The 25,888-nt window shown below is 37.4% G+C and overlaps 2 protein-coding genes across 3 annotated transcripts in view; one reads left to right on the forward strand and one right to left on the reverse strand.

The window, feature by feature from the left end:
* Positions 1-1,881: 1,881 nt before the first annotated feature.
* On the forward strand, positions 1,882-4,037 carry LOC135790996 (inositol polyphosphate 1-phosphatase-like). 2 transcript variants are annotated; one of them, XR_010547883.1, is made up of 5 exons: positions 1,882-2,537; positions 2,592-2,859; positions 2,964-3,150; positions 3,207-3,817; positions 3,922-4,037. XR_010547883.1 is itself a non-coding variant. In XM_065301306.1 (4 exons), exons 1-4 carry the CDS (start codon positions 2,340-2,342, stop codon positions 3,706-3,708), a joined length of 1,155 nt encoding a protein of 384 aa, XP_065157378.1. In that variant the 5' UTR covers positions 1,882-2,339; the 3' UTR covers positions 3,709-4,037. The 2 variants fall into 2 exon arrangements, 1 of the variants encoding a protein (XP_065157378.1); XM_065301306.1 differs by having other exon boundaries at positions 3,207-4,037.
* Positions 4,038-11,680: 7,643 nt separating this feature from the next.
* Positions 11,681-25,888, reverse strand: part of LOC135790954 (LHFPL tetraspan subfamily member 6 protein-like) — a 62,497-nt gene continuing 48,289 nt past the window's right edge. Inside the window, exons 4-6 of the mRNA XM_065301253.1 lie at positions 19,981-20,147; positions 13,757-13,855; positions 11,681-11,935 (exon numbers count right to left, since the gene is read on the reverse strand). Of these exons, the coding sequence (XP_065157325.1) occupies positions 11,817-11,935; positions 13,757-13,855; positions 19,981-20,147 (385 nt within the window). The 3' untranslated portion in view covers positions 11,681-11,816. The remainder of the gene's footprint in view (positions 11,936-13,756; positions 13,856-19,980; positions 20,148-25,888) is intronic.

The following is a 25,888-nucleotide window of genomic DNA, read 5'->3' on the forward strand; positions in this document are numbered from 1 at the left end:
GGCACCGCGCGGCTTCCGGTGTACCAAAACGGTTTGCCTGGACGGCTAGGGTTGTGCGAGGGTTTGAAGATCTCGACAGGGTGCGAGTAATATTTTAAAGTGTTTATTGCGTTTATTGACAGTCGTAGCTCGGCGGCTGGTCGTTGGTAACTGGCAACTAACTTAGAATAACAGTTGGGGTGGTTCTTATAGTAGCTTAAGTTATTGCACTTTGAGCATGCGCAAAGGGCGCTCGTTAGGATTGGACCCTGAGTTAAGTGTACAAACTAAACTAAAGTTACAAGATAAGATATACTAATGATAACCTCATAATTATATACTTATACAGTAGGTGTGCTGATGAGACCTCTAATGGTCGAAATAGCTATCCACATCAGGCTTGACAAATACTTGCATTGACTTGCAATGGTTTAGTAAAAATATCGTTTTGGCGATATTGTGAGGGTATAGCGTACAGTAAGTGTTCACTTAACTTTACTTAGCTTATACTATGTTATAATACTAATTATAATCTAATTGTTGTTATGGGGTCATAACATCTCTTCTAATAGGGAATTGGCCGTGGATTAATAATCTTCAATTCGCTAGGCCCTACTGCCTATAAATCGGTTTAATAGTAGGCGATATTTATTTCTCTTTATGCAATGGTTTGCTAGGTACTAGAAATGTGAGACGCTTGTTTGTTTTTGTTGTTGGGCATCGTCGCGTGGCGACTGAAGGCCACGGAGAGACGACGGACAGTCTGTTGTACAATAGATGCCGCTGGTAAGCACATATTCGAATTAAATTTTAAGCTAAACTGACGGAAAATAGCACGAAGTATAGATAAAAGGAGTCCGAACGTCATGTTAAATTAATGGTCACGATCTAGGGGACCAAACATTCGCCAATAGAGCGCGCCACTATGCGTTAGTGAACGCGTTTAAATACTTACATTACTATGGACACCGCCAATATTTCACAAGATACATGAAATTATGACATATTTTTAAATCTTTGGGCTATTAGTTATAAATTATTTGTTTATAACACATATTTTTCAAAGATATTACTCACCTTTGATGCTTTGAATAAAACTACTTTTTCTACCTTCTCACTAGTCTTTCGGCCACTAAAACATCCTGGAATAGCACAACACCTTCCCATTTTTTTATAACTACTAATTTTCAATAAATAAATTAGTTCAAAAAAATAATACTATCACGTTCCAATTCAAATTAATGTATACATACATATAAAAGTTAAAAATGTATTTGTAAATTTAATTGAATTCAATTAAACATTCACAATCCAGCACGTGTTCATGTGTAATAATAATCACGAAGTATCTAAACACACGAACGTCATGTAAACAAATTGTCTCAATGTTGCTATGAACACGAACCAACGTACATCGATTCACTAGTGATTCAAGCGCACCCAGTGGCAGAAAGGTGAACTATTAGCTTTGTATATAATTGTGAACCATGACTACGACGAAAAAGCCTATACCGTTCGGACTCCTTTTATCTATACTTCGTGGAAAATAGTTTGTTCGCATCAGTTGTTTTTAGTATCGGTGAGCGTACATTGTGATACTCAGAAACTGATACTACGAGCATTGACTTAAAACAGATCCGTTTTATTATAAACAATATATTCAATTCAATACTTTTAACCAATTTGCGCTCGTATTCAGTTTTCACTGTATTAAACTTAATTTATCGTATAAAATGTGATATAATAGTAATAAACTAATTTGATCTTGTCTTACAAAAATTATGATCAAGATAACAAAAAAAATGCAATTTCTGCTTAATTTTTACCAAACATTAAAAAAACTTTCTGGTACTCTATTTATCTGGTCAACAATACAAACTTGAATTGGCAATACCGTCGACGACGTCGTCATGCATCCTGCTACTCCAGCCAAATCGATAATCGCGTACATCGCGTGCGCGTACGTTAAATAAGCGGCGATTTGCCCGCCGGCAAGGAATCGAGCAGAATACAGCTTCCGCCGTCTGCGCAAATAACGCACGCTGAATGCGTCATTACTAACCAGTCGGTCGAGTCAGCCCAAAATCAACACAACAAGCTTATCTCATTACTTATTATTCCTTGATCCGAAAAACTACGCACGTCAAACCACGAACCAGTAGTGAAAATACAACACGTATATCCAAAGTCAACGTACAAGGCTGCGACCTACTTTGCCTTCGAGCAATCCGCGACTATTTTTACATATTCAACTCGGAACATAATTTAATTACTGACATACGCGCTTTAGCACCGCGCTCGTGTGACGCGAATAAACTCACGTCTCCTTAAAAGTTTCTACAGGTATTTTTATCCAAAAAATGTTATTGGAAGCATTGATAATTGCATCTGAAAGAGCCGCGAATATTGCGCGAAAGTGTCGAGAAGATGAGCATCTTTTCAAGTTGTTGATAGAAGAAAAAAGCGAAGATGAAGCTAATCCAAGATTTGTTCAAGACTTTAAAACCCTCGCTGATGTTTTGATACAAGAAACTTTAAAACATGATATTGGAAATCAGGTAAATAGAAATGAATGTGTAAAAATCGTAATTTTCACAACTTTTCATTCGCAGTATCCGGAAATGAAAGAAAATATCAAAGGAGAAGAAAGTAATGTGTTTTGTAATGCATTGGGTGAGCGTATCAGCGTAGAAAAGTTAGAATCATCGACACAAACAGCCGAATTGTTATCGAAAGTCCTAAATGACGATCCAGAGGCCGCCCATTTACTAGCTGAAGAAGTGCATAGAGATTTAACAATCGACGATGTTGCAACACAACGACCGGACGTTGAAATTAGCCTTAATTACGCCAAACTCGGAGTTTGGATCGACCCGATTGGTAAGGTAATTGTCTTAATATACTTAATGTACCTGCACAACCAAACCTAACTTTGTTTACCTATAATTGGTACAACGTTAAACTTTATAATTGCTTAATTTTAGACTCTACAGCAGAATATATAAATGGAACCAAAGACAAAGACTGCCAGGATTGTCAGGATGACTCCCAAACATTTTCCACCGGTGGATTAAAATGTGTCACTGTATTAATCGGTGTTTATGACCTTGAAACCGGTGACGCCATTATGGGAATAGTAAATCAACCATTTTCTTCCTACCAAGATGGAAGGTATCTTAAACATTTTGCAGGTTTTTGATGTGATAATTTCAGAATTTTCTTTTCAGATGGCGCGGTAAGTGCTATTGGGGCGTTTATACTGACACGGTGAAATGTTCCTCCATCACCACGGATTCTCAGACTGAGCCTTCTTATGTAAAAGTAGGCACTAACGTGGTTTGCCTAAGTGGTAGTGAAGATCAAAGCATCAAAGACAAACTAAGGTCGGGCGGTTTTGAATTGGTGGAGGCGCCGGGCGCTGGTTACAAGATGCTAGCGACTGTTGTAGGTTTAGCAGACGTTTACCTTCTCTCGAAAAGTTCCACCTTTAAGTGGGACAGTTGTGGACCACATGCGCTCTTAAGAAGTCTCTCGGGTGACATTGTTGTTTTTGAGGATGCGGTACACCGAGATGAGACTATAAGCGTCAATTATCGAGTGGATTCTGAAGCAGGCACTAATAAAATAGAAAGTTGTTGCAACAAAGGTGGAATCATTGCGTTTAGAAATCGTAGTATAATAAATAAAATTGTGAGTTTATTACGAGATGAGAATGATGGCGGAGCATGAGAAGAAGAAATAATTATTGTCATACAAATTCCATTTTGATATAAACAAAAACAGGGTATTCTTCGTAGAAATGGCTATAATTTAATTAAACATTAAACAGTATTAAATGGTAAATATAAAGTAATTATTTTGGGATTGCAGTAAAGGTTTTGCTGCATTTATTTTAATTTAAAAATTTTGTTTATCTTAATAACAAAACTCATTTTATTTCAGTTAATAATTAATTTATGTTGAATTTTATGGATGAAGTATACGGAGTTTAGCAACTACTAGTTATAACATATACGTATGTATCTATGCATTCCTGAAATAAAACAAAATGAAATATAGTAATTATTTTTTAATACCTTGTTTGTTTGTCGTTAGCACAAACGTGACGTTGATGTCGACGTTGGCTGAAATTTATTACGCACCGCATATAATTGCACTCCTATTCCTTTTACTTAGTTATGTGCATGACGAAATTAAAAGGAAGCGTAGTTTACTCCGTCCTCAAACATCCGGTAATCGCCAAGAGCAAACAGAAGCGTTTGATGGTAAATTTTAATTTACCCTTCATTTGCTTTTAAATTAAACGGCGATGGCTGGCTCACGTCTACGCCGTAAAACATCGTCGACACAAAGTGCATTTTATTAAAAGCGATCGTCCGTATCTATGAAATGCATGAAACGTCATTAAAGCGGAAACTTTTCACAAGCGCTTGGGACAAAAATGCTTCGCGCATAACTCGTTTTTATTTTATGACACGGAAGCTTGACACAAAAATATTATCCACGAGTACTGCCAGTGAGTGTAGTAGTTTTATATTCGCACATTCTCAATGAATTCAAGTAATACTAAAGTGTTTGTGTCAGTGTTTTCTGTTTTCTGCTCTCGGAGTAGTTTTATACATGGCATGACGATGGCGCATGAAAAACAAAGACGTTTTGAATGTTTTTCATTCCTTTCATTGTTTTGTAATGTTTTCATTTATCTGGCGACGTGGTTTGATGAATACTGAGACAACTTCTTGTTCTAACCATCTCGTGATTGTAAAACTTTAAAATCCTACTTAAAATTTTATCGCGTTTCTATTTTCAAGTGGTTGCCATCAATATGGTTAATGTCGGAATTGTAAGTATTTTTTTTCTTTCTGTACAGTTGTTATGTACTCGAAGTTGTTAGTTACTCGCGATGCATTAGTTGTAAGTTTAAATGAAAATCTGTTGCGACGTTGATCCGACGTGCTGCGAGTCGACAACTGTGCGGAGTAAAAGTTTGAGTGGGAAAAGCATGCAATTTTCGTAATTGGTTTCGCTCTCGCAAATAACACGAGTTCTTCTTCTTGTTTTCTAGCCACGTTTTAGTTGAATTTGCTAGTCATTGATAAACTGTAAAGGTGATATTAGAAGAAATAATTTTACTCTTTTTTTTTTGGGAACTATGGTTATGTTATGCTCATAAATCTAACCATAAAATAACAAAAGTTGTTTTTACTACGCCGCCATTAAAATACGGTTGTTATTCAACCAAAATAAAGCTTTCACTCTTAACGACATTTATTTCTAAGGTTTCAAAACAAACAGAGGCGTAATTCTTATTAATTATTTAAAGTTTTCGGCGGCCGGAAGTCGGTGGCGTGGCGATGCGTGCATTTTGGAAACTCCAAATGGAAAAGGCAATGCAAATGTAAATGCGAACGCGAACGCGCAGAATAAGAAAGCGTATACGAATGCGAAAAACTAGAATGGGAAAGACCAGCGAGATGAGGAAGCAACGCGCGGCCATGAATTATTTATTGCGGCGCGAACGCGCGAGCGAGCCGAACAAATAGAACGTAATGCGATAAGGGGGGCGGTGTGGGAGCCGCCGCCGTCGCTGTGTAAACTATTTTAACGAAATTACGTGGTTAATGAACCTTTGAAATTTATCTCCGATGGAAAATTGCCCGCCGACAGTTACAATATGCAATTTTAATACAAAACATCAATGAAATAATGTATAGTTGGTTGCCTAGGTAGATTTTTAAATTAAAATATTTTACATTTATGTAAGATTCAAATTAAAATCTTAGGAATTTGATTATTAACATGAATAATTTCTGAAGACAATAAATATTCATGTTGAAAATATTTATATCCCCGAATTTGGTTTGTTTCGCATATTCAAAATTGAAATTGATTTCCATGGCACCGAAAGCATCCGGGTGAATATCCAAAATTCCTAACTGTTTCGGATTGCTTATTAAACTCGCCGAGCCGCCGCGGCGCCATGAAAATTACGAATCTTAAGTGGCGCGCGGCGCGCGCTTATTTGTGGGCAAATTTACCTAACGACAGCGCCCCCGAGCCGCCGCCTCCGCCATCGCCGTCGACGCATGAATATTCATTATAAATAGAATTTGTTATTTAAGTTATAATCCTGATATCATATATTAAAACATGAATTAAAACTTTGTAATGTAGCTTCCTTCCCGGCGGCACGACAAACGCGTTTTGCGGCGGCGGGCGAGGGTGGCGTGTGAAAGCGCAACCAACTCCGTTGAGCACGAAGAGCGTTGGAGCATCAGATAGTCCTTACGCGCGGGCAAAAGGCACGCGGAAAATTAAATTAGATTACAATTTTTTAAACTTTCCCAACGTGTTTTTTTACGTCTCCCTTTTTTCCGGTTTTACCTTAAGGCTGTTTTTGTGGGCTGCCGCTTGCTGGTTTGTTGGGTGTTTCAATATTTAATTTTCGGCGGCTGTTTTTGCGGCGTGCCGGGACATTATAATTTTTTAATTTGCATGCATTTGCATGTTTTAAAAATTTGCAAAAAGACAAGCAGAAATTATCACTTAGCGTCCTCAGCAGAAAAGGGGTGGCAAAGCGATGCAATGACGACGTTGGAAAGAGGCTTGATGTTTGGTTTGGTTGTAATGAAAAAAGAGCGTCCATCAACGGGGCACTTTTCCGGTTTTAGGCAATCGAATTAATCCTGTCTGTCGGTCACTCGCGTCAATCGTGAATTCAATTAACGTCGACACGTGCATGTTGACTATACAAAGGGTTACTACTACAAGAATGTATTCACCAAATGTGTTTACATATAAAAAAGGTCTTTTGATAAGAAACATTAATTAAAAAGAAACAGAGACATTAATTTAAGTACATTAAAATATCAAAATTATTGTCAAGTTTATTCTGTATTGAATAAATATGTATTTTTGCATTGCAAACAACGTTTACGTCAATTAAAACCGCAAAAAAACGTTTTTGTCATTCAATGTTGATTTTTGCACAAATTCCACGGAATTGCACAAAATTCCAATTTCAATTGCAATTTTTATTAACCGTATGTTGTGGCATTGCATTCCGGTGCGCAGCGGCGAGTTGTAAAAACATTTCACAAATCGCCCTGACAAATCTCTTCTCAAGCCATAAAAGTACTTCAAAGATGCGGAGATCTAGGAACAATTCTTTTCTTGAGTATGAAGTAGTGAAGCACAATGCATCAGTGCGACGCGATGCTATCTGGAGCTAGTAACTCATTTCTCGATGCTGGTATTTGTTTTTGCGCAAACGTATTTTTGCTGCTTGTAGCGGTGACTTAGCCATCACCATCAATTTATTTCCGAAAAGTGAGCAACATTCAAGTCAACAGACATAGAAGATAAAGTTTGCTGGCAATAAAGTTGTACCTACGGAAATTATCTCAAATATGTTTTCTTCTAGGATAGATAAAATTAATAGATAAAATGAAACGATTTTTGAACACTTTTAGCTGATTAAGGCAAAAATGCAAAAATTTTCTAAAAAAATATTTTCGTGCATTTTCAATTTAATAATATTCTGTTATTTTCATCGGAAAGAAACCTAACAAACAAAAAATAATTAAAATTGTTCCAGCTAATTAAGAGTTATAAATAGCCACCAATTTTTGTATAAAGATAAATAAACCCTTCATAATTTCTTATAATGCTTAAATAATCTGATTACTTTTTCTAACTAGACGTCCAATTTTTGTGAAACTGAAACAATATGTGTTTCGTCCCATTTTGAAAACTAGCAGATGCGCAAACAAAAACTATAGCATAGCAACGCGAAATAATAGCACATCAAGCAGTGCTACAAAGACGTGCTCTCAGCACGTCGCCGTCGACGCACAAGAATGGAAAAACAAAAGACAATAACAAAACCGAATGATGCCCTCACATCGCCCTAGCGCGCCCGTGCGCGCAGGCATAAAGGGTGCATAATACTAAAACTACTTTCTCACCCGCTTGCGCACGTTACCGAGGTCTATTACAATGGGAGCGATGAGCACAGGGTGGTTTGACGCGCAGTCACGTCGCCGAGACACCAATTTCGGAAATAAGCCACACGTGTAACATTATCATTACTCTTTCAGGACAGAATTCATCAGAAATACATTACGATGGCTTCGCAACGCCACCTGAAAGTCTGCAAACCTTACAACATACGTGTTGTTGCCGTCTACACTCTGTGAAAGTGAGTTGGAAGCAGCGTAGGAGTAGATGATGTCTGCGCTAGAGCAGAGCAAGCAATTCCTGACGGGGTTCGGGAGTGTTGTGCAAATGTTATCCGAGGGCGGCAAGTTTTCGAACAAGGCGAAAGGGCTTCTTCTTCCCGATGCTGCTGGGATGTTCTCCGGAGGTTGTTCGAGAAGTGTTTCTTTTCGTAGTTCATCTGGATGTCGGGTTGTTTGTTTTCCAAGCAGTCAGGGACGTCAGGAAGAATTCTTGTTGAGACGAGAAGATGGATATTAAAATAGTAAAAACTTTTCTTCAGTGTTTAATAAAATAAGGTTTAACAAAAATCAATCTCTACTTTGACCCTTTGATGCGTTTTGTTTTATGTTTTGTTTTAATGAAATTTTCTCAACTAGAGAGCTAATTAGTTTGAAAATTAATTAAGAAAATCTATTGTCGCCGGCTGCATTCAGATTCTGGTTTCCGCCTCACATTTAGCTTTCCAGTGGTGTAGTGTGGGTTGCAGCGCATCGCTTATATTTAGCGTAGCAGGAACGCAAGACACCGAACGCAAATGCCCCAGCTCTCATCAACCAGGATAATAATTATGCATGCAACCGCTATAAATCTTCCCGACTCGACATTTAAGCGAACGCAATCCGTCCTGCCCTTTAAACATTAACGTCGTGGTGCGCAAATCTTCGGCTGCAGCGTTTCAGATAAACATTGCATCCACGATGCGGTAATGAATAATTTTCATTGATGCAATATATTGCGTAAATACAAGCGCTGCAGCAACTTTAATTGCAAAAAGTCAGTTGTAATACTAATGAAAATCATAAAATTTTTAATTAATGTGTAAAAGTCCGTTAATCACTCAACTTTACCAATAGTTAATTATAAAATAGATTAAATTAATGTATGCATTATATAGAAAGCAATTATAAATTCATTTTCTGCAACACAGAACAAAACGGCACCCTGCCAGTGCAATTTCTATCGTAAATTATAATTTAGAAAAGCAATAAGCGCACAGGTAACATAATTTAACACGTAGCATAACACCTTTTCTGGAAGTAAATTAAACAAGTTGATATTTACGCTCATAAATTTCTGTAGGAACTTTTAATTTCAAAGGCTTATTGTGAATATATTGTTAAACTTCAATTTTAAATGATTACTGTAATAAATTACGTCGAACAAATTGTCGAAGTCGAGCTATCAGTTGCAGCAATCGTTTGTAAAATATGTTGCGAGCGTGAAACACTAGTTTTTGTAATGCATTGTTAATTTTGATAGTGTGCTAGCGGCGAGTTCGATATTATCGGCTGTCATGCAAAAAAAGTAATTATTCATTGCCTCTATCGATGTGGTTCGAGTTGATTATTTATGGTTTCATTATAAAAATACTTAATATGGACAAGCAAATGGATAGAACTACTATGGCTGAAACAAATAAAGTGATTAAGTACATGCAAAAATATATTTTTAAAGTATATTGCAGTCAAAATGTTTTTTTTTAAGAAATAAAGCTAAGTTTACACATTATTTTGATAATTGCGCCCTCTGTAACTAAATTTCAAACCAGAAAAAAATGGCTGCAGATTTAGTTCTATTCAGCTACCAAACGCGGCGCTGTAGTTGAATTACCGCACGCAGTAAAAAATAATAAAAATTTTGTTATTTTGATAAAACATTAAAATAAAATAAACCAATAATTATTTTATTACAATTCCAGTAATTGGATATAATTTAATGAAAACTGTATGAAAACAAAGCCTAAAATTCTTGAAAGCATCCTGAAAATGTATTCAAAAACAAACCAACGCCATAAACATACATCTGATAATAATTTATAATAGTATTTCTTCACATATTTATTCACTTACATCTGTTTTCTTTGGGGAATATGTTGTTACATTACAATGAAGGAAATGAAGGTGAAGGCTGTGCTCACAGGACTACACACAGACCCGCGAACAAAGCGCAACATGGAGCTAGGTAGGATAATGTAATGAACATGTTTTGACGATTCTTTTGATTCCGCTTCGCGTTACAATAAACGCACACAATTTGAAAAAAAAACAGACAGCCAACAACAAACAACTTGATAACATGATACATCCTCTGCTGGCATGTTGATAAAAAAGAAGTGCGAGGGAGTTCGATGGGAGACACTGAAAGCAACGAGCAATGCGATCGTTGCACAAACTATTGTTCCAGTTGGATTCAGTCATGAACAAAACATTTCACGAGTTTGATTCTATCTGTTTGATGATTCGTTGTGCGGTTAGTATTTATTAGGCTTGTTTTTTAGTCGAAAATAAAGTCAAAATGAGCAATATTATGAGTTTTGTTTGGCACATGTAAAGTATAAGGGTCTAGAAATTAACAAAACTTTAAAAACGAACGTTTTAGACCCTTATTCTACACTTGTGACACATTTGGTCACCCAAAGTAAAAATATTTGTCGTTTTAGCACCATTTTTAATATTTTGATGATTATTGAAGATGAATATTATTAATGACATTCGATTTACGTGTAGATTTTTGTTATCAAATGTTTTGCTCCTCAAGTAAGGACGATTAGCGACAAACACACGCCACAATGCGCCAAAACGACAAACATTAATGGGCTAACGCGGCGAATTCGTTTATTATTATGACGATCATCATCGCAGACGTCATCCATTCGCGTCGAGCACGCTGCTGACATTCCGATACAATTTTATTTATAGCACGGAAATAACATCGATCGCTGCCGAATGATTTATAACCGAGAGTTGTACGTTTTCCAGTTTTTTTTTTACTTTCGCCGGGGCGTCGTCTTCTTTGCGTCCTCATTCGCGCTGGAACACTGCGGACGTATTAACACTTTAACCCTTCCGGTTATCAATCATTCTGCATGAACATATTTCAACGCAAACGATTCGATACTCGACAAGAAAGAGTAACCGACGACCGACGATTTCCTATGACATCGAAGCTGTGACGTTCGTTAAAACAATCTGAATGTAATAACATGTAATAAATATAACAGACGATCCTTCCTTCGGTTTTCCTCGTATGATTTTCTAAACGTGTTCAATCGGGCAATCTTCGACGCTTCAACGCTGACCTGGCACTTGGGGAGTTGCTCTAATCGAAAATACCGTTTTCGCTTTGTAAACATTTGGGTAGCTGCCCGGGTGTTTCGGTAGCGACTTCGGCATCGACAATAACATAAGCTACGCTTGGTACGACTGCCTTCTCATCAGTATCCATGGATTTATTTTTTGTTTTTTTGCTTTTAAACGTACCAGTGCCTGTGCACCTCACCTCATCCCCATTGGCGCATAGAGAAGTGTCTTCAAACGCAACACGTTTTTTCTTCTTTGGTACAGTGTTGGTGTTGATATTGGTGTGATTACAGAGCATCTCCTCCATGAGTTGTTTGTGTGGATAGTGCGCGAGTTCAACCTCGACGAGCAGACGGTGTGCGCCGCAGCCGTCGGCCGGCGTGCCCGCATCCACCATCCCTTTGGCCTCGATTGCGGTAAAGTGTTGATGCGTCGTCGATGGCGCCGATTGCGACGTGTGTCGGGCTTCAGGCTGCGCCGATATGTGGGCCAGTCTATAAGCTACACGCTGCTGGACAGCATGCCGGCGCTGTACACTCAGATCCGAAATGAGCCGGCCTTCACCCGAGACGCGCAAAAACTCAAACAGAAACAGAGCAGCAGGAGGAGGACGGCGGCGGCCAGCAGGTACACCGACCACGACAGTTGACACGTGCCTGGAACAAATAATAAATCATCATTGAATTAATAATCTAGTTCTACATCTTTATAGATATAATTTATATTTATAATATAAAAATGAATCGCAAAATCTGTTGGTAAGCGCATAACTCAACAACACTTAGATCAATTTGGCCAATTCTTTTTTTTAAATGTTTGTTAAAGTTCAAGGATGGTTTTTACGGCGAGAAAAATTCGAATAATTCTTGGGAAAACCCTAAAAACAGCCCTTTTCTATAGGATAAAAGTTGGCTTTTAGATTCAATCAGTTATAGTCAAATAGTTGAATCCTAGATGGTGCGCTGGAGTGCATTATTAGCAATTCTTTATATAATTAATTTCTTTAAAATAAAATTGCAAATCTTATTGATAGAATTGACACATACACTATATACTACATGTAATATGTCAAGAACAAAAGAGTAAAAACGAATTACATTTTTATTAAACACTACCAGGACGAAGTCGCGGGTAAAAGCTAGTAATCTATGTAAAACAGAGTTGATTTTGTTACACCATTTATAACTCAACAATGGCTGAGCAGATTTTGATGATCTATGAGTTTTTGGATTTGCAACAACCACGAATAGTGGAATAAATATAATTATCTCAAAAATTATTATTCAAAAGGTGTTAAATAAAAGATTTAATTGGTATAAAGATTTAATCATAGTTATAGTTGAAAAATTGAATACGAGATGGCGCTAAAGTGCATTATTAGCAATTCGTAGTTCTTAAAACTGAAATTGTAAATTATATTAATGAAATTGACACCTACTACGTCTTGGACAAGAAAAAAAAATCATAATTTCAGTTTTACAAAGTTTTACAGTTTTTTCCGCAGGAAAAAGCAAGTATAATATAATAACAATGTCCAAAATAAGATATTAGGGTAAAATTTTCTCTCCCCCCTTTGAGAATAATGGTAACTACAGCTTAAGCATCCCTTTCAAGCACCCAAAAACCCAAGGAGGCGGCGAATCGAGACGTAGCCGGCCCACTCAAGTGTGTTAATATAGTCCTAAAGCTCGCTGATCCACGAAAGCTCTTTAAAGAACGCTCCTCGCTCCACATCTACACTCACGCCTTGAGGCGCAAAGACAATAGCGAATTATGTCTAGATGACGACCTTCACGCCATTGACGACGTTGACATATCACCAATTTATAATTGCCAAGCGGAAATGCGAATTAATTGATGGCTTTCAAGAATTATTTATCGTCATCCCGAAAAGTTTCCGGGTTACAAAAGGGCTGCGATGCTGGAAGATGATTATGGATAGTGTGTAAATCCGTTGAATAAATATTTCATCGCGTGGGCGTATAAATGATGGGCGTTATCAGTAGCGCTCGCATGCAAAGGCGCAAAGGATAATTGGGTGGTGTGGAAATCTCGATAATCCGATTCACTGATCAAATATCCAGATCCGGAGAAGAAGCGTTGTTGCGCCCTTCGTTCTATAGTTACCACTTTAATCTGCGCGCCGTTGCGTTGATGTTTTGTTAGGCGATTTAAAGTGGAAATCAACTTGGAGCTATTTGACTATACGGGTATGAAAGGATACAGGGCTATAATGAGTTCTCGGGGCGATACACATCGTGAACCCCAAAGCTCGACATTGATTCATTCTATAGTTTCTTACTTCTTTGATAAGGTAAAATGGGAATTTATACAAATAAAAAATTCTTATTTGTGAGTTGCAAGATGGTTGAAAAGAGTTATTCTGAAAGTCGAATTCCCAGTTTGGGCATAACATGCGCGATTATCCATCATCATAACGGGCGGATCATGCATGGAATACCATGGTGGGTACTGACCTAGTCGATAGATATGGCTTGCATTCCCGCAGGACTCTCGCATCTCTCGGTTATCCCATCCCACTGGATAAACGGCGGCGCCGGCGATAACAAGCAGCGCTGCAACAGGAGAATAAACTTCGATAACAAACAATTCGAATTTGTCCCGCGAGCGGCATACATTTTTAATGAGTAAATTGCGCAATGTTGGTTTTTCATGACTTCATACAATTTTCATGGTATTGTATTTCAGGTTCTTTTTTAGGATTTTAATTGCATTTTTTTATTCGATATTTAATATATAAAAATGAATCGAAAAATCTGTTAGCAAGCGCATAACTCAATAACGCCTAGACCAATTTGGCCAATTCTTTTTTTTAAATGTTTGGTAAAGTCCTAGGATGGTTTTTACGGCGAGAAAAATTTAAATAATTGCCGGGAAAACCCTATAGACAGCCCTTTTCTATAAAATAAAAGTTGGCATTGAGAATCAATCATAGTTATAGTTAAATAGTAGAACCCGAGATGGCGCTCTGAAGTGCATTATTAGCACTTCTTTATATAATTAATTTCGTTAAAAAAAATTGCGTATATTATCGATCGAATTGACACATACTATGTCTATAACCAGAGAGTATAAACGAATTATGTACATTTTTATTAAACACTATAACGACGAAGTCCCGGACAAAAGCTAGTATACAATAAAAGAAACATTTTTGACAAAATTGCATTTTGTTCTGTTTGAAAGCCAACTTTAATCCAAATCATTCACAATTACAACTGTTTGTTGTTTCAACTAAAAAAATATATTCAAGAGCACTCTGTAAATAATTGTGAACTAAAATTGATGAAAATACTGAAAATTAGCGTCGATCGCAAGCTTTTGTGCTATTTGTAAATTGAAAAATAAAACGAGCACACCCACACACGCCCCTACACACAAAGTTCGACTAAATGCGGCGCGCCGATGATTGCGAATCGTGGAACATAGTGTTGAGGGTGTCAGCATCACGTAACGAGAACAAATGCTCTTTGATCTTTGGGCACGCAGAACAGCGCGGCCGCCTTTTAACACTTTTAACCCAGTGCCGGCACGGGAAAAAAGCCATCACGCGCACACTGGGGGCTTTAGCTCGCACTAACGACGCGGGCGCTGGGCACGACTCTAATTTACAATTTCCATTCGCGCCGCGGGCAAAAAACAATTTTTGCTCGCCGGCCGTTTGATCGACATACATTGCTCCATATTTTAGCGGATTAACTTCAGAATTACTGAAAGTTTTGTTGTTGATCCGCGCTTTTTTTGTTTTGTTTTATTTATCCATAGCAAATGTGTTAGTGTTGTGAATAACAATGGGTTTTGTTCTCTTCGAAGTTATCTGATTAGTGCTCGATCGATGGCGCATCAGTGCATCCCACCAGAGTCTCTAGAATATAGGTTATGTGAAGTGATGCAAGTTGCGGGTGGTGAGCAATCTTGAGCGCACTTCCTTTGTGTCGTAAACTTAAATCCTATCTTGGCAAATTTAATCGCTGGAAACATACCACCACGCCGCTGTTGTGTATTTATCGTTAAAGCTCAATTTAATTTCAAATAAAATTTTATAGTTTTGTGGTTTTTAATAATAACAATTAATTAATACAAAAATACTTTTATCTTGTTAAATTTTTCGTCAAAAGCCATGTTTGAGTTGGTTTGTAATTACAAACAATCTTTTGTTAGATTATTTGTATACAAAGCAAGGCAGAATATTGCGGCAAAAAATTTAATTAACCAAGAATAAATTTCAAAAGTTTAGTGAACAGATGCGCAAAAATCCACGCGGAGTAATTATAATTTGATTTATAACAAAGCCTTTCTATTCCGTGTCAAGGCAGCAATGAAAGGAAGTTTTTTTTTTTGCAAAAAAAAGAAGCAAAATACTGAATTTGTATCTTTTAGCTCTCCGAAAGCATTTCAAGCTGGGAAAATGCATCTGACTTCTGCTCACAAGTTACCCAAAAAAAAATAAATACACAAACCAGTAAATAAACATCCTAGAGTAGACGCAGTCTCTGCGTTGGTTTTTTTGAATGGCATGCAGAACGCAATTTCGCTAATGAGCTGTTCGTTGGACTTACTTTTCAGCAGCCCAACACCCCAACATCGTTGGCACGTACTATTGTTATATATGCCCACCTCGGACGTCGCGCAAATAGGAGTGAAATTTTATTGTGCGCACTTTAATTTGCATAATAATATTAATTTAAATGCTCTTTCAACGTCGCGGTTTGCACTGTGCCGTGGCATATCATTCTCACCGAGTGTTAACGAAGTAAACAAAAACAAACCAAATAAACGACACCCACACCGAACTCAGACGCTGCTTCGTTGCCGGCGGTCGACAAGAACGAAAACAACAACAAAAAAAAAGACCATACAAACAACCATTTCGCAGTGCGGTGCTATCTTCGTCGATTCATTTGCTCGAGCGCCACTTTGTTTCGTGTTTGTTTTTAATTTTTCCACCACGGCGTAAAGTTCGCAACATTCGCGAAAAGTGAAGTTGCGTCCGACGCGGCGAAACAATTACGGCGTGTAAATTTACGTGCGCTCGCAATTAATTAAACGAAATATAAATTTCAGACGGTATATGAAAATTTTCAAAATGTGAGCGCAAAGGCAAAGTGGAAAGTTGGAACAGCAATCACACGCCTGTTCACTTTAATTTAATGCTGATTATTCTTTAATTAACTTTTATTAAACACCGTTAAATTACCTGGCTATAATTTAGCATCACCTTTTAATTTCGGATTATTATTTAATTAAATTCGAATTATTTTTATGCAAAAAATTCGAAATTATTTTTTTTATCAAATATAATTTAATAATGTTGATAAAAATATAAATATAAATAAAATTTTTTATGTTCCGAAACAATATTGTCTATTTTTGCTTTGATTTTAACGTTTTTAGTTGATTTCAAGCAATTTTTTGTTTTAATTTAAAAATGCATTTAAAAAAAACGTAAAATAAATAAAAAAGCAAAAAATAAATGAGTTTTGCAAGGCACTGTTATTTTTTGCGGCCTTTGGGCCGTTGACCATGAGACTAAACAAATATATACTTATGATCTTTGATTCCAAGTTGGAACTTTGAACAAACAAGCCGGCTTGCATGAGTTTTAATAAAGTTTACGTGCCTCAATCGCTGCCAAAGTTTTCGCCACTTAACGCCTTCTCGGCGACGAAAAAGACCTGACGGAAAAGCTGTGCAAGAAGCTATTACTTTGGTCGCCTTTACGGGCGCGCGCGCGCGCCAATAAAGTCTGTTATAAACGCGATGAATTGTCGCGCGAGAGGGCGACAGGGATGGTTTCGGGTGTGCTTCGCCCGCTATCGTTAAGAGCATCTCGGCGTTGCGCGTTTACGACATAAAGGAATTCCTCCACGGGCAAATAGATAGATATGCATAATATAGCGTTCCGGATGGAGCGGAATGGCGTGGAATAGCCGATATGTGAATGTTTTATAAAGCTTTTTCTTTCATCCGGGGCGCGGACTCGCTAACGGCTTTACGGGCCCCTGGAATCTCTCCGGCGGGGATTCAGCCGTAACGAAGCCCACGACGCCGAGGGCAAGCTGAAAAGGTGAACGCAAGCATGCATTATTACACTACCTGAATGTATTCACCAAACCCTAAACTCATCCTCAACCAACAAGTTCAAAACCAAGAAAATTTCCGTCCAAAATCCGGAAATTGAAAAGAAGAAAAAACTCGTCAATTTCACTCCGGTGGCGGTAAAGTCATGACCGCCATGTTGCTTGATCCAACCTCAAAACACACACTGCGGCCATTTAAAGTCACCGTCTTCATTTTTGTACTCCTGGATTTAGTTTAAGAGTAGTTTTAGAACAAAAATGTTTTTTTGCAGTCCGCTTGGTTAGCCCACGGGATTAAATTACAATTTTCCGTTATTCGTTGCTATCGCATACGAGTTGTTTCGCCCGCGGCTCCTCGAAATTCGATTGTGCGAAGGCTAAGTAGAAAACTTCCCGCGGGCCGAGAGATGCACCGGGTCTATTCGACGAAATAATACGTTCGTGCCTCGAATACATTATCCTTTTATATTAAGATTTCGTTCCGAAGGCAGGCGGCAGCGCCTGTTGACATTTATTTAAGTTGAAAATCGATCGTTACATCTGTTCCGACGGAAGACTCTTGAATATACATTTTCCTACTGCGAAACTTGAAACTTGAACTCGTGAACTTTGTGTCTGGTTCGAATGAATAAATTGTCTTTTGGCCTTGCTTCCAAAGTAGTTATATTAGTTTTGGGAAGTTCTACATTGTGACAATCCAACATTTAATATAATTTAATATTCGAAGGTTATTATCACGTAAAAACAAACGAAAAATATTTACCTGACGTGGCTGGTGTGGGGATTAAACGTGAGCAAAGACAAATGTGCGGTGCCAAACGTAATAAACATTAAACGCATTCCAAGCAAAGAACCCGCCCGAATCGCAAAGCGTGTAAGGAATTCATTTCGTCCTTTCTTTTCCCTGAGGCGACGCAAGGAGCGAGTCAATAAAGTGAGCGCTTAGTTAATGCGACATTAAAACCGCGTTTATTGTTTCTCCGCGGTTTATTTCGTACCTTTTTGGCCTTTTTTATGCTTTCAGCCACACAAAGCAGCAAGTTTTCAATTATTTAACTCGTTGTAGTTTTACTACAGTGCTAACCAATCCGCTTGGGGTCCTAGCGAGCATTAAAGCTTTTTTTCGTAAAAAAGTCTTCGTAAAATGATTCATTAACGAGTATTTACAGAGTCAAAGTGGGGGAAAACTCTGTAAAAATAAAATAAAATAAACTCAAATTTAACATTGTCACACTTAAAAAAAAAATAAAAAGCCCTAAAACCTTTTTATTTGTACTTAAAATAATTTTGAATTTCAACAGGTTAGTGAAAATACACTATAAAAATCAAAAATAAAATATAGATATAATTATAAATGAATCTATTACCTTCCTTCAAGTTGAAAAACAAAATTTATTTTCACCGCACGAAAAAATAAAAAAAGAAAGACGTCGGAATATAAATTAGATTCGCTGTTGGTTATATTTTCTCGTTTCTTATATTCTTGATATTCTTTCCGGGCTTAGGGGGCGATTCTCCCCGGAGGGATGGGTCGAGTTTGAGTTCGAGTTTGAAAGTTGCTTCGGGTTCGGATGGCGAGAAGAGATACGGCGGCGGAGCACGCAGGAAGAAAAAAGGCTTTGGCAAAGCCGGGCCGCGATACACCCGTATTGAAAAGGTAGCAGGCGGATGGATAGACTGAAATCGACTCGGCACTCGGCATCCAGAAAGAAGGCGGAAAATTGCTCGACGCAACGATCTTATAAAATTATTCGCTCAGCGCCGCTTTTGATCTCATCGTCATTTCGAGGCACGTGCAACCGATAACGCGCCAGATTTATATCTTTGTTAGTTGAGCGGTGACAAAACGCTCGTTTCGCTGGGTTTACTTGAACAGTCAATAGTTATTTATGAGGCAGAAAAATCAAAATCATCCGTAAGCGATAAAATTTACAATTTGATTGTGTATTGAATGTAATATAGTTTAATTTATTCTTGGTTTTGACGAGTTTTGAATGAGAATGAAGCCGAAATTAATTGGCGATTAGTTTTTCTTCAACAGAGCCTGACTAGAGGTGGCTTAAAGCGGTAATTGCGAGCGCCAGTTGCGTCGGGGCACACGATCGAGGCGCAATCATATTTGTCACGAGGGTCAGCCAATTTAACAAGGGGATGATTAATTCGCTCGTCGGCCACCGGCTAGTATCCAGCGTAAAGTTCCGCCCGAGCTTTCTCGTCCCCTTTTATTAAAGGCAAATTTCATGCACGCTATTTGCACGTAAACGCAAACTAATCTGAATACTAATTAATGCGACTCGAATTCGGAATTTGAAATGATTTCAGCAATTACAGATTTGCGTATAATGTAATCCGACATTTTCGATTCAATTAAATAGTATTAGCTACATAATGTGCATTAATTTGATTTAATTTGTTATTAATACTAACAGTGTGTGTAAGCATAGTAAATTGTTAAAGTTTGTTTTGAGAAGCTGAGCTGTGTGAAATTGAGATCACGACACTTGAAAATACAGCGTGCGACGTCTCGAAGGAAAGCGTTTAGACTTAGAATAGCAAGTGTATCATGTGCTATGTTCCATGGAGGTTGTTTGTGCACCAACCTGCGAGAAGTTGGAGAGCGCCGGCGATGCGTGCCGTGCCGGTGTGCACGACGTACGTGATGCAGCATGCCGCCGTCGCAGTCACCGCCACCAGTAGGCTTAGGGCACTGCCGGTGCCCACTAGGACTGTACTCGCCTGCCACCACGGTGAGGGGATATCCCAGAATCTGTAACAACAGTTTACAACTTAGACACATAAGACTCAAAACATCTAAATCGAAAATAAATACGTTTATAGAATAAAATTAGTTATTCAGGTAAATTTTGTAAAATTACATAAAAAAATGTTTTAAATTGAATTAATTAATCTAAAATATAAAAGTGAATCGCAAAATTTGTTAGTAAGCGCATAACTCAACAACGCCTAAACCAATTTGGCCAATTCTTTTTTTAAAATGTTCGTTAGAGTCCTAGGATGGTTTTTACGGCGAGAAAAAAACCTTTTCAATAGGATAAAAATTGGCATTGAGATTTAATCATAGTTATAGTTAAATAGTTGAATCCGAGATGGCGCGCTGAAGTGCATTATTTTGAATTTTTTATATAATTAATTTCTTTAAAATAAAATTGCAAATCTTATTGATAGAATTGACACCTACTATGTCAAGAACAAGAGAGAATAACGAATTACATTTTTATTAAGCAACTCATTAACCTCAACTGAAGGATTTATTGTTTTCTTTAAAGTTTTATTTCATTTTTGAGAAATTGATGATTACTTTATCAAGTTTATTTTATATATAGCATATATCTGGAATTATTTATTGAATAATTTATTTTTTGATACAATAAAAAACTCAAATTCAATTTGTAAATAACCATAAATCAATGTCACGCCTCCACACGCAACGGTTTTAATTATCGAAGTGTTTCGTGTAGAGCGTCAGGTGAAAAACAGCGGAAAGCTTCGGCAAGCTTCACAAAGCTCCATGTTTTCAAACGCGTTCAAGCGCACCATCGACGGACTAATTGCCAGCGTCGTTATTTTTAATCTGCTTTAAACAGACACATTCAATTCAGCCACCTCTTTTCCCCCTTTCCAACTTGTCGCCTTTCACACTCCACCAATATCGCAAATTTATTCGAATTACCTCGAATATACTTTAAAACTAATTGAACGTTGTCTAATTAATTAGACAAGCAATTATATAATGTGAAAGGTTCATAAATATTTGAACAAAAAGTGCAGCTGAAAAGGGGTAAACACAATTCTTGCTTGGTTTCTGTGTATATTTGTGGTTTTCTGTGAAGGGTAAACGCAAACAATGGAAAAAGTTAAAAGATATTCTTCCCGCTGGTGGTGGTGGTGAGCGTCAAAGCCGCAAATTGCATAAATAATCCCTAATGTGTTTTTTCATCCCAGTGGTGATGGTGGAGGCGCCGGGTTCATCTCGCTGGCGCGCGCGCAAAGTCCATTAGCGGGGCGCAAAGTATTTAAGTTTATACAAAAGCGGCGAGCGACATTAACGAGTTGCCTGCGTCCGCATGAAGCCGTCTTCCGGCCGCACTTCAAACCCGCCGTGTCAAAATATATCGCCGGCTCCTTAAAGGACTTAGTCCGGAAAATTGTATAATAAACGCCTTCGTAATAACAAACTGACAATGATATTAATCAGGCGTGTTTTGTTCGCGTAACGCAACGTAAATATTGAATTTCCGGAAACAATTTAACTTTAAATGAAGAATAGGCGTTGAAAAATTTTAAAGATATAAATTTTAACTGAATAGTTTAAAGAAATTAAGCTGTAAGCACATGTTTTCCGGTTTGCAAGTAAAGCTCCCTGTGGTTTAACAGCTTTGATGTTTGAGGGCGACGACGGGCGTCGTAAATGGAGCAATCGAGTTGCCCGATCGCGTTTTATAGCCGCGTGCAGCAAGCGGAAAACACGTGGCCCACAACACCACCAAACGCCACAAATTAAGCCATCGTCAAATGAATGTACGAACATAAACCACTCGGATGCTGCGCGGAAAACATAATTCTCATTATCAATCAGTCTGTTCTTCTACGTACTCAAATTTCACCACACAGCAACAAAGTTAGCAAGAAACTAGAATCATACAACTCCTTAGTGAATTGGATAATTTGTAATTCTTCCGGGAACACACGGTTTGCGCGTATATATCAACGTCTTGTCGACGATGCTCTTGTCGCTCGGCGGCGCTGATGGTTCATTAACCGACTCACGGCTCGGCGCACTAATTACACATACTCGAGATTGATACGCTGCCGTTTTCGTTAGTTCCGCGTTTTAATCCGGACCGCCAAACAATACGAGGCACTGCCAGGGGACGAAAGTTTAATGTAACTCTCGAGCAACACCGCAACTACTTACGACAGTTTCGGGCTTTGTCCGTGTGCAATTCATTAAATGTTGACGATTACTCACGCGATCGTCGAGCTGAACCGGATACCACCAGCAGGCACACAACAAGCCTACGCAGACATTTGATCTTTGTATGGTTTCATTAAGGTATTTCATCAAATAATTACAATGAATTTTTGTTTTCGCGTATTTCACACCAGTGGAAATGTCGGGTTTAAATCGGAACAATTGCGATTAATTGTGGACGGCTCCCGGTAATACAAGTGATGTGTTTGGATGTTCATTGGTGCTATCAGCGACGTGCAGATGATTAGATTAACGCGACGTCCGATGCGTTCAATGCTATCGCTACTACGTTGCATCTGCATTATTCACAACATGGTTGAAATTGCAATATTCAATGCCTCTCTAATCTTCAGCTTATTCGCATGGAAATTAAAACTACCAATTGCTGCAAACTACAAAGTAAAAAATACAAAATTTAGTTTTTTATATTTTTTTATTTCTGGGAATGTAAACTAACTCACAATTAGCTCAAATTGAGTTTTTTTAAATTTTTTTTTGTTTTTCCCGCTTTTAAATGATGACGCCGATACATGTTGCGCCATCTGGTGTTGTATTATATAACCATAGTTATATATAAATCTCCATATAAACTTTAAATCCTTATTTTACACCATAAACGTAATATTTTTGTGTTTAAATATACCCTATTTACTTTTCCTTAGTCAAAAATATGTCCATGCCAAATTTTATCAAAATTGATTCAGTGAATTTTGTGTAAAAGCGACACAAACAAACAAATTCACATTTAATTCAAATTTAAATTTTTATATTTTTTATTATCCCCACTTTGAGTTGATGACGTAGACGATTAAAAAATTGAAGTACATAAGTATCTACTTCATAGCATCATTAAAACCCAGCGTAACATTAAAATTCCCTCGAACACTTTTGAAGTATCACTTTGAAACTAATGCCGCTCGTGTTCAGACAACGACCGAACGTGCTCTCCACCGTACAGATGAAAGATACGCTGACGAAGATGGCGGATTAAAACTTGATGAATGTGTCTTCCGAACTCGTGTCGCCGATAACGTTAAGTTTCATCAAGCGCTCACGATGCAGCGCGATTGCGGAATGCACGCAAACGCGAGAGGCGGCAACGCACCACCGACATAGATTTACGACGGACGTTACGATTTTCTACATTTCCTCAGCTCAGCACTGTTTCGTGGACTTTTTACACCTTCACATTCACATTACAAGAGACTCCCACTTACACTACACAAGTTTAAGCCAAACAGCGCTTCGTATTTTTCATTCTACAAAATGTAAAAAATAAAAAAAAAAGAAGCGGCGTTGAAAACCACGGAATATGCACGTCTGTACATGTTGCGCATTATTCTCACTGACACTCTCAACTTGGGAGCGTAAGTTAATCTTGACAGGAGAATTTGTTCTTTTTTTTTCCCTTCGCGAATCGCAAAGATTTCGAAGCCAACGAAATAGTATTTGATGCATGTCGAAGTGCCGTGCGCGCGTGGAAAAGGTCCTGTGGGCTATTCCCTCAACCTCAGGATGTTTGAGCGGTTGAAACCGGGGCCCGAAGAGTTTCGAAATGTTCGAATGTGGGCGCACGTGAGTTATGAACGCGGTCGATGGCGGTTCCAAGCTCGCGATCTTCGCATTACTTCGTGCATCTACTTGCCTGCCGCCGCCATAAATTACGCAACTGCCGAATATTTCATTCCCTTTTTAACCCGACAACTCACGATGCAAAAGCAGGAGACTCTGTTTGCACGCCACCACGATTAAAACAACCGCTGGGAAATTCTTCATTCTTCATGCAACCAAAAGTCTTTCATTCTACAATTGCTTAAGGAACAAAACTAAAATATTTCAAACTTTACAAGTCGGAATTTTGATTAAACTCCGGCAATATATAAGTATTCCACGGTTAAATTCCGGTAAATTTTATTTTTCGACGCTAAAACAAGATTTTCGTCGCTAAAATTAAATTTTTTACGTCAACACTTTATATTTTATTTTATTCCGAGCGATGCTTGTAGAACACTTGCCGGATACAAGCACAATAACGTCTACATTTTATTACTGCGTATTTTATTTGCTTCATAACTAAATTCCAGCTCTACAAAGCGTATAAATGTAGCGAATTGCGGAAATCTTCGTTTACTTGCCGTGCGCTAACTTAATGCGGTATTAAAATTCAGCGAACGTAATTGGTTTTGTTTTGCGCGGTGGTGCGCGGTTTTCCCATCCGCATTGCACTTCACAACTATTTCAGGCTACAATCAGCAAAATTCATATTGCGCCAAAGTCAACATAACTGTAATACAACAACATTGATTACGTTTCGGCACAATTTCACACAATCAATAATCTATATGATTGCAAAGTGTGTATGCTGATACATTTAAATATTTGTATTGCTGATTAATTATATTAATTTCACAAGTCTATAATCGAGTTTTGATCCAAATAAAAACAATGTATATACGAATATGAGGAGTTAAATTCACTAGTATATAGATTTAAATAAAATTATACAATTGTAATAATAATTGGTTTTTCGAGCACTTTCAATAAAAAAAAATGAAAAAAAAATAGAATATCAATAATTAAATATAAATAAATAATTAAAATTCTGTTGGTAAGCGCATAACTCAACAACACTTAAACCAATTTGGCCAATTTTTCTTTTTAAATGTTCGTTAAAGTCCAGGGATGGTTTCTACAGCGAGAAAATTTCGAATAATTGCCGGAAAACCCTTATGACAGCTCTTTTCTATAGGATAATAGTTGGCATTGACATTCAATTATAGTTATAGTTAAATAGTTGAATCCGCGATGGCGCGCTGAAGTGCATTATTAGTAATTCTTTATATAATTAATTTCTTTAAAATAAAATTGCAAATTTTATTGATAGAATTGACACATACTATGTCTAGAAAAAGAGAGTAAAAACATTACATTTTTATTAAGCACTCCCGGGACGAAGTCGCGGGCACACAAAGTCGTTTTATTTACATCATTTATAATTCAAGAACGGCTTGACCAATTTTTATGATTTTTGTGTTTTAGGATTTGTCTTTGTATGGAACAGGATAATAAGTATTAAAATATCAGAAATTGTAATTTAAAAGCTGTTAAATTAAAGGATGAAAACAAATATAGAGATTCAGTTATGGTTATAGTTTAGTAATTCAATCAGTAATGTCGCTAATGTGCATTATTAGCATTTCTCATTCTATTAAAAAAAAACATGTTTACTTTTGTCTCACTTATAAAAAAAAAATTATTACAATTTTAAGCAAAATATGCGCTTTATTTTAAAAACACAAATTATTAAAACTACAATCATGTGTGAAAATAATTCAAAGAAACAAACTTTATATTTTACTGTTCACTGTAGAATATTATTAAATAATAACTGTTTGCATTGTTGTGTGACGTTACAAGTTTCGTAATTAATTAGATTCGAACTCGAAACTCCTGGAAACCTCAACTAGTCCACAGTTTTCGACAGGTTTGAAACACTTCGGGAGTTAATTTCAGAG

The sequence above is a fragment of the Atheta coriaria genome, unplaced genomic scaffold (genome assembly GCF_025399875.1).
Source record: "Atheta coriaria isolate IRGN ID8LTWV9N9 unplaced genomic scaffold, Caltech_Dcor_3.1 hic_scaffold_4_pilon, whole genome shotgun sequence".
Lineage (NCBI taxonomy): Eukaryota > Metazoa > Arthropoda > Insecta > Coleoptera > Staphylinidae > Dalotia > Dalotia coriaria.

What these genes read in the sequence shown, in the direction of transcription:
- LOC135790996 (XM_065301306.1), top strand. Translation starts at nt 2,340, where the DNA reads ATGTTATTGGAAGCATTGATAATTGCATCTGAAAGAGCCGCGAATATT. An exon ending in AGTTTGGATCGACCCGATTG is followed by an intron (nt 2,860 to 2,963) that starts GTAAGGTAATTG and finishes GCTTAATTTTAG; the next exon opens with ACTCTACAGCAGAATATATA. An exon ending in TCTTCCTACCAAGATGGAAG is followed by an intron (nt 3,151 to 3,206) that starts GTATCTTAAACA and finishes TTTTCTTTTCAG; the next exon opens with ATGGCGCGGTAAGTGCTATT.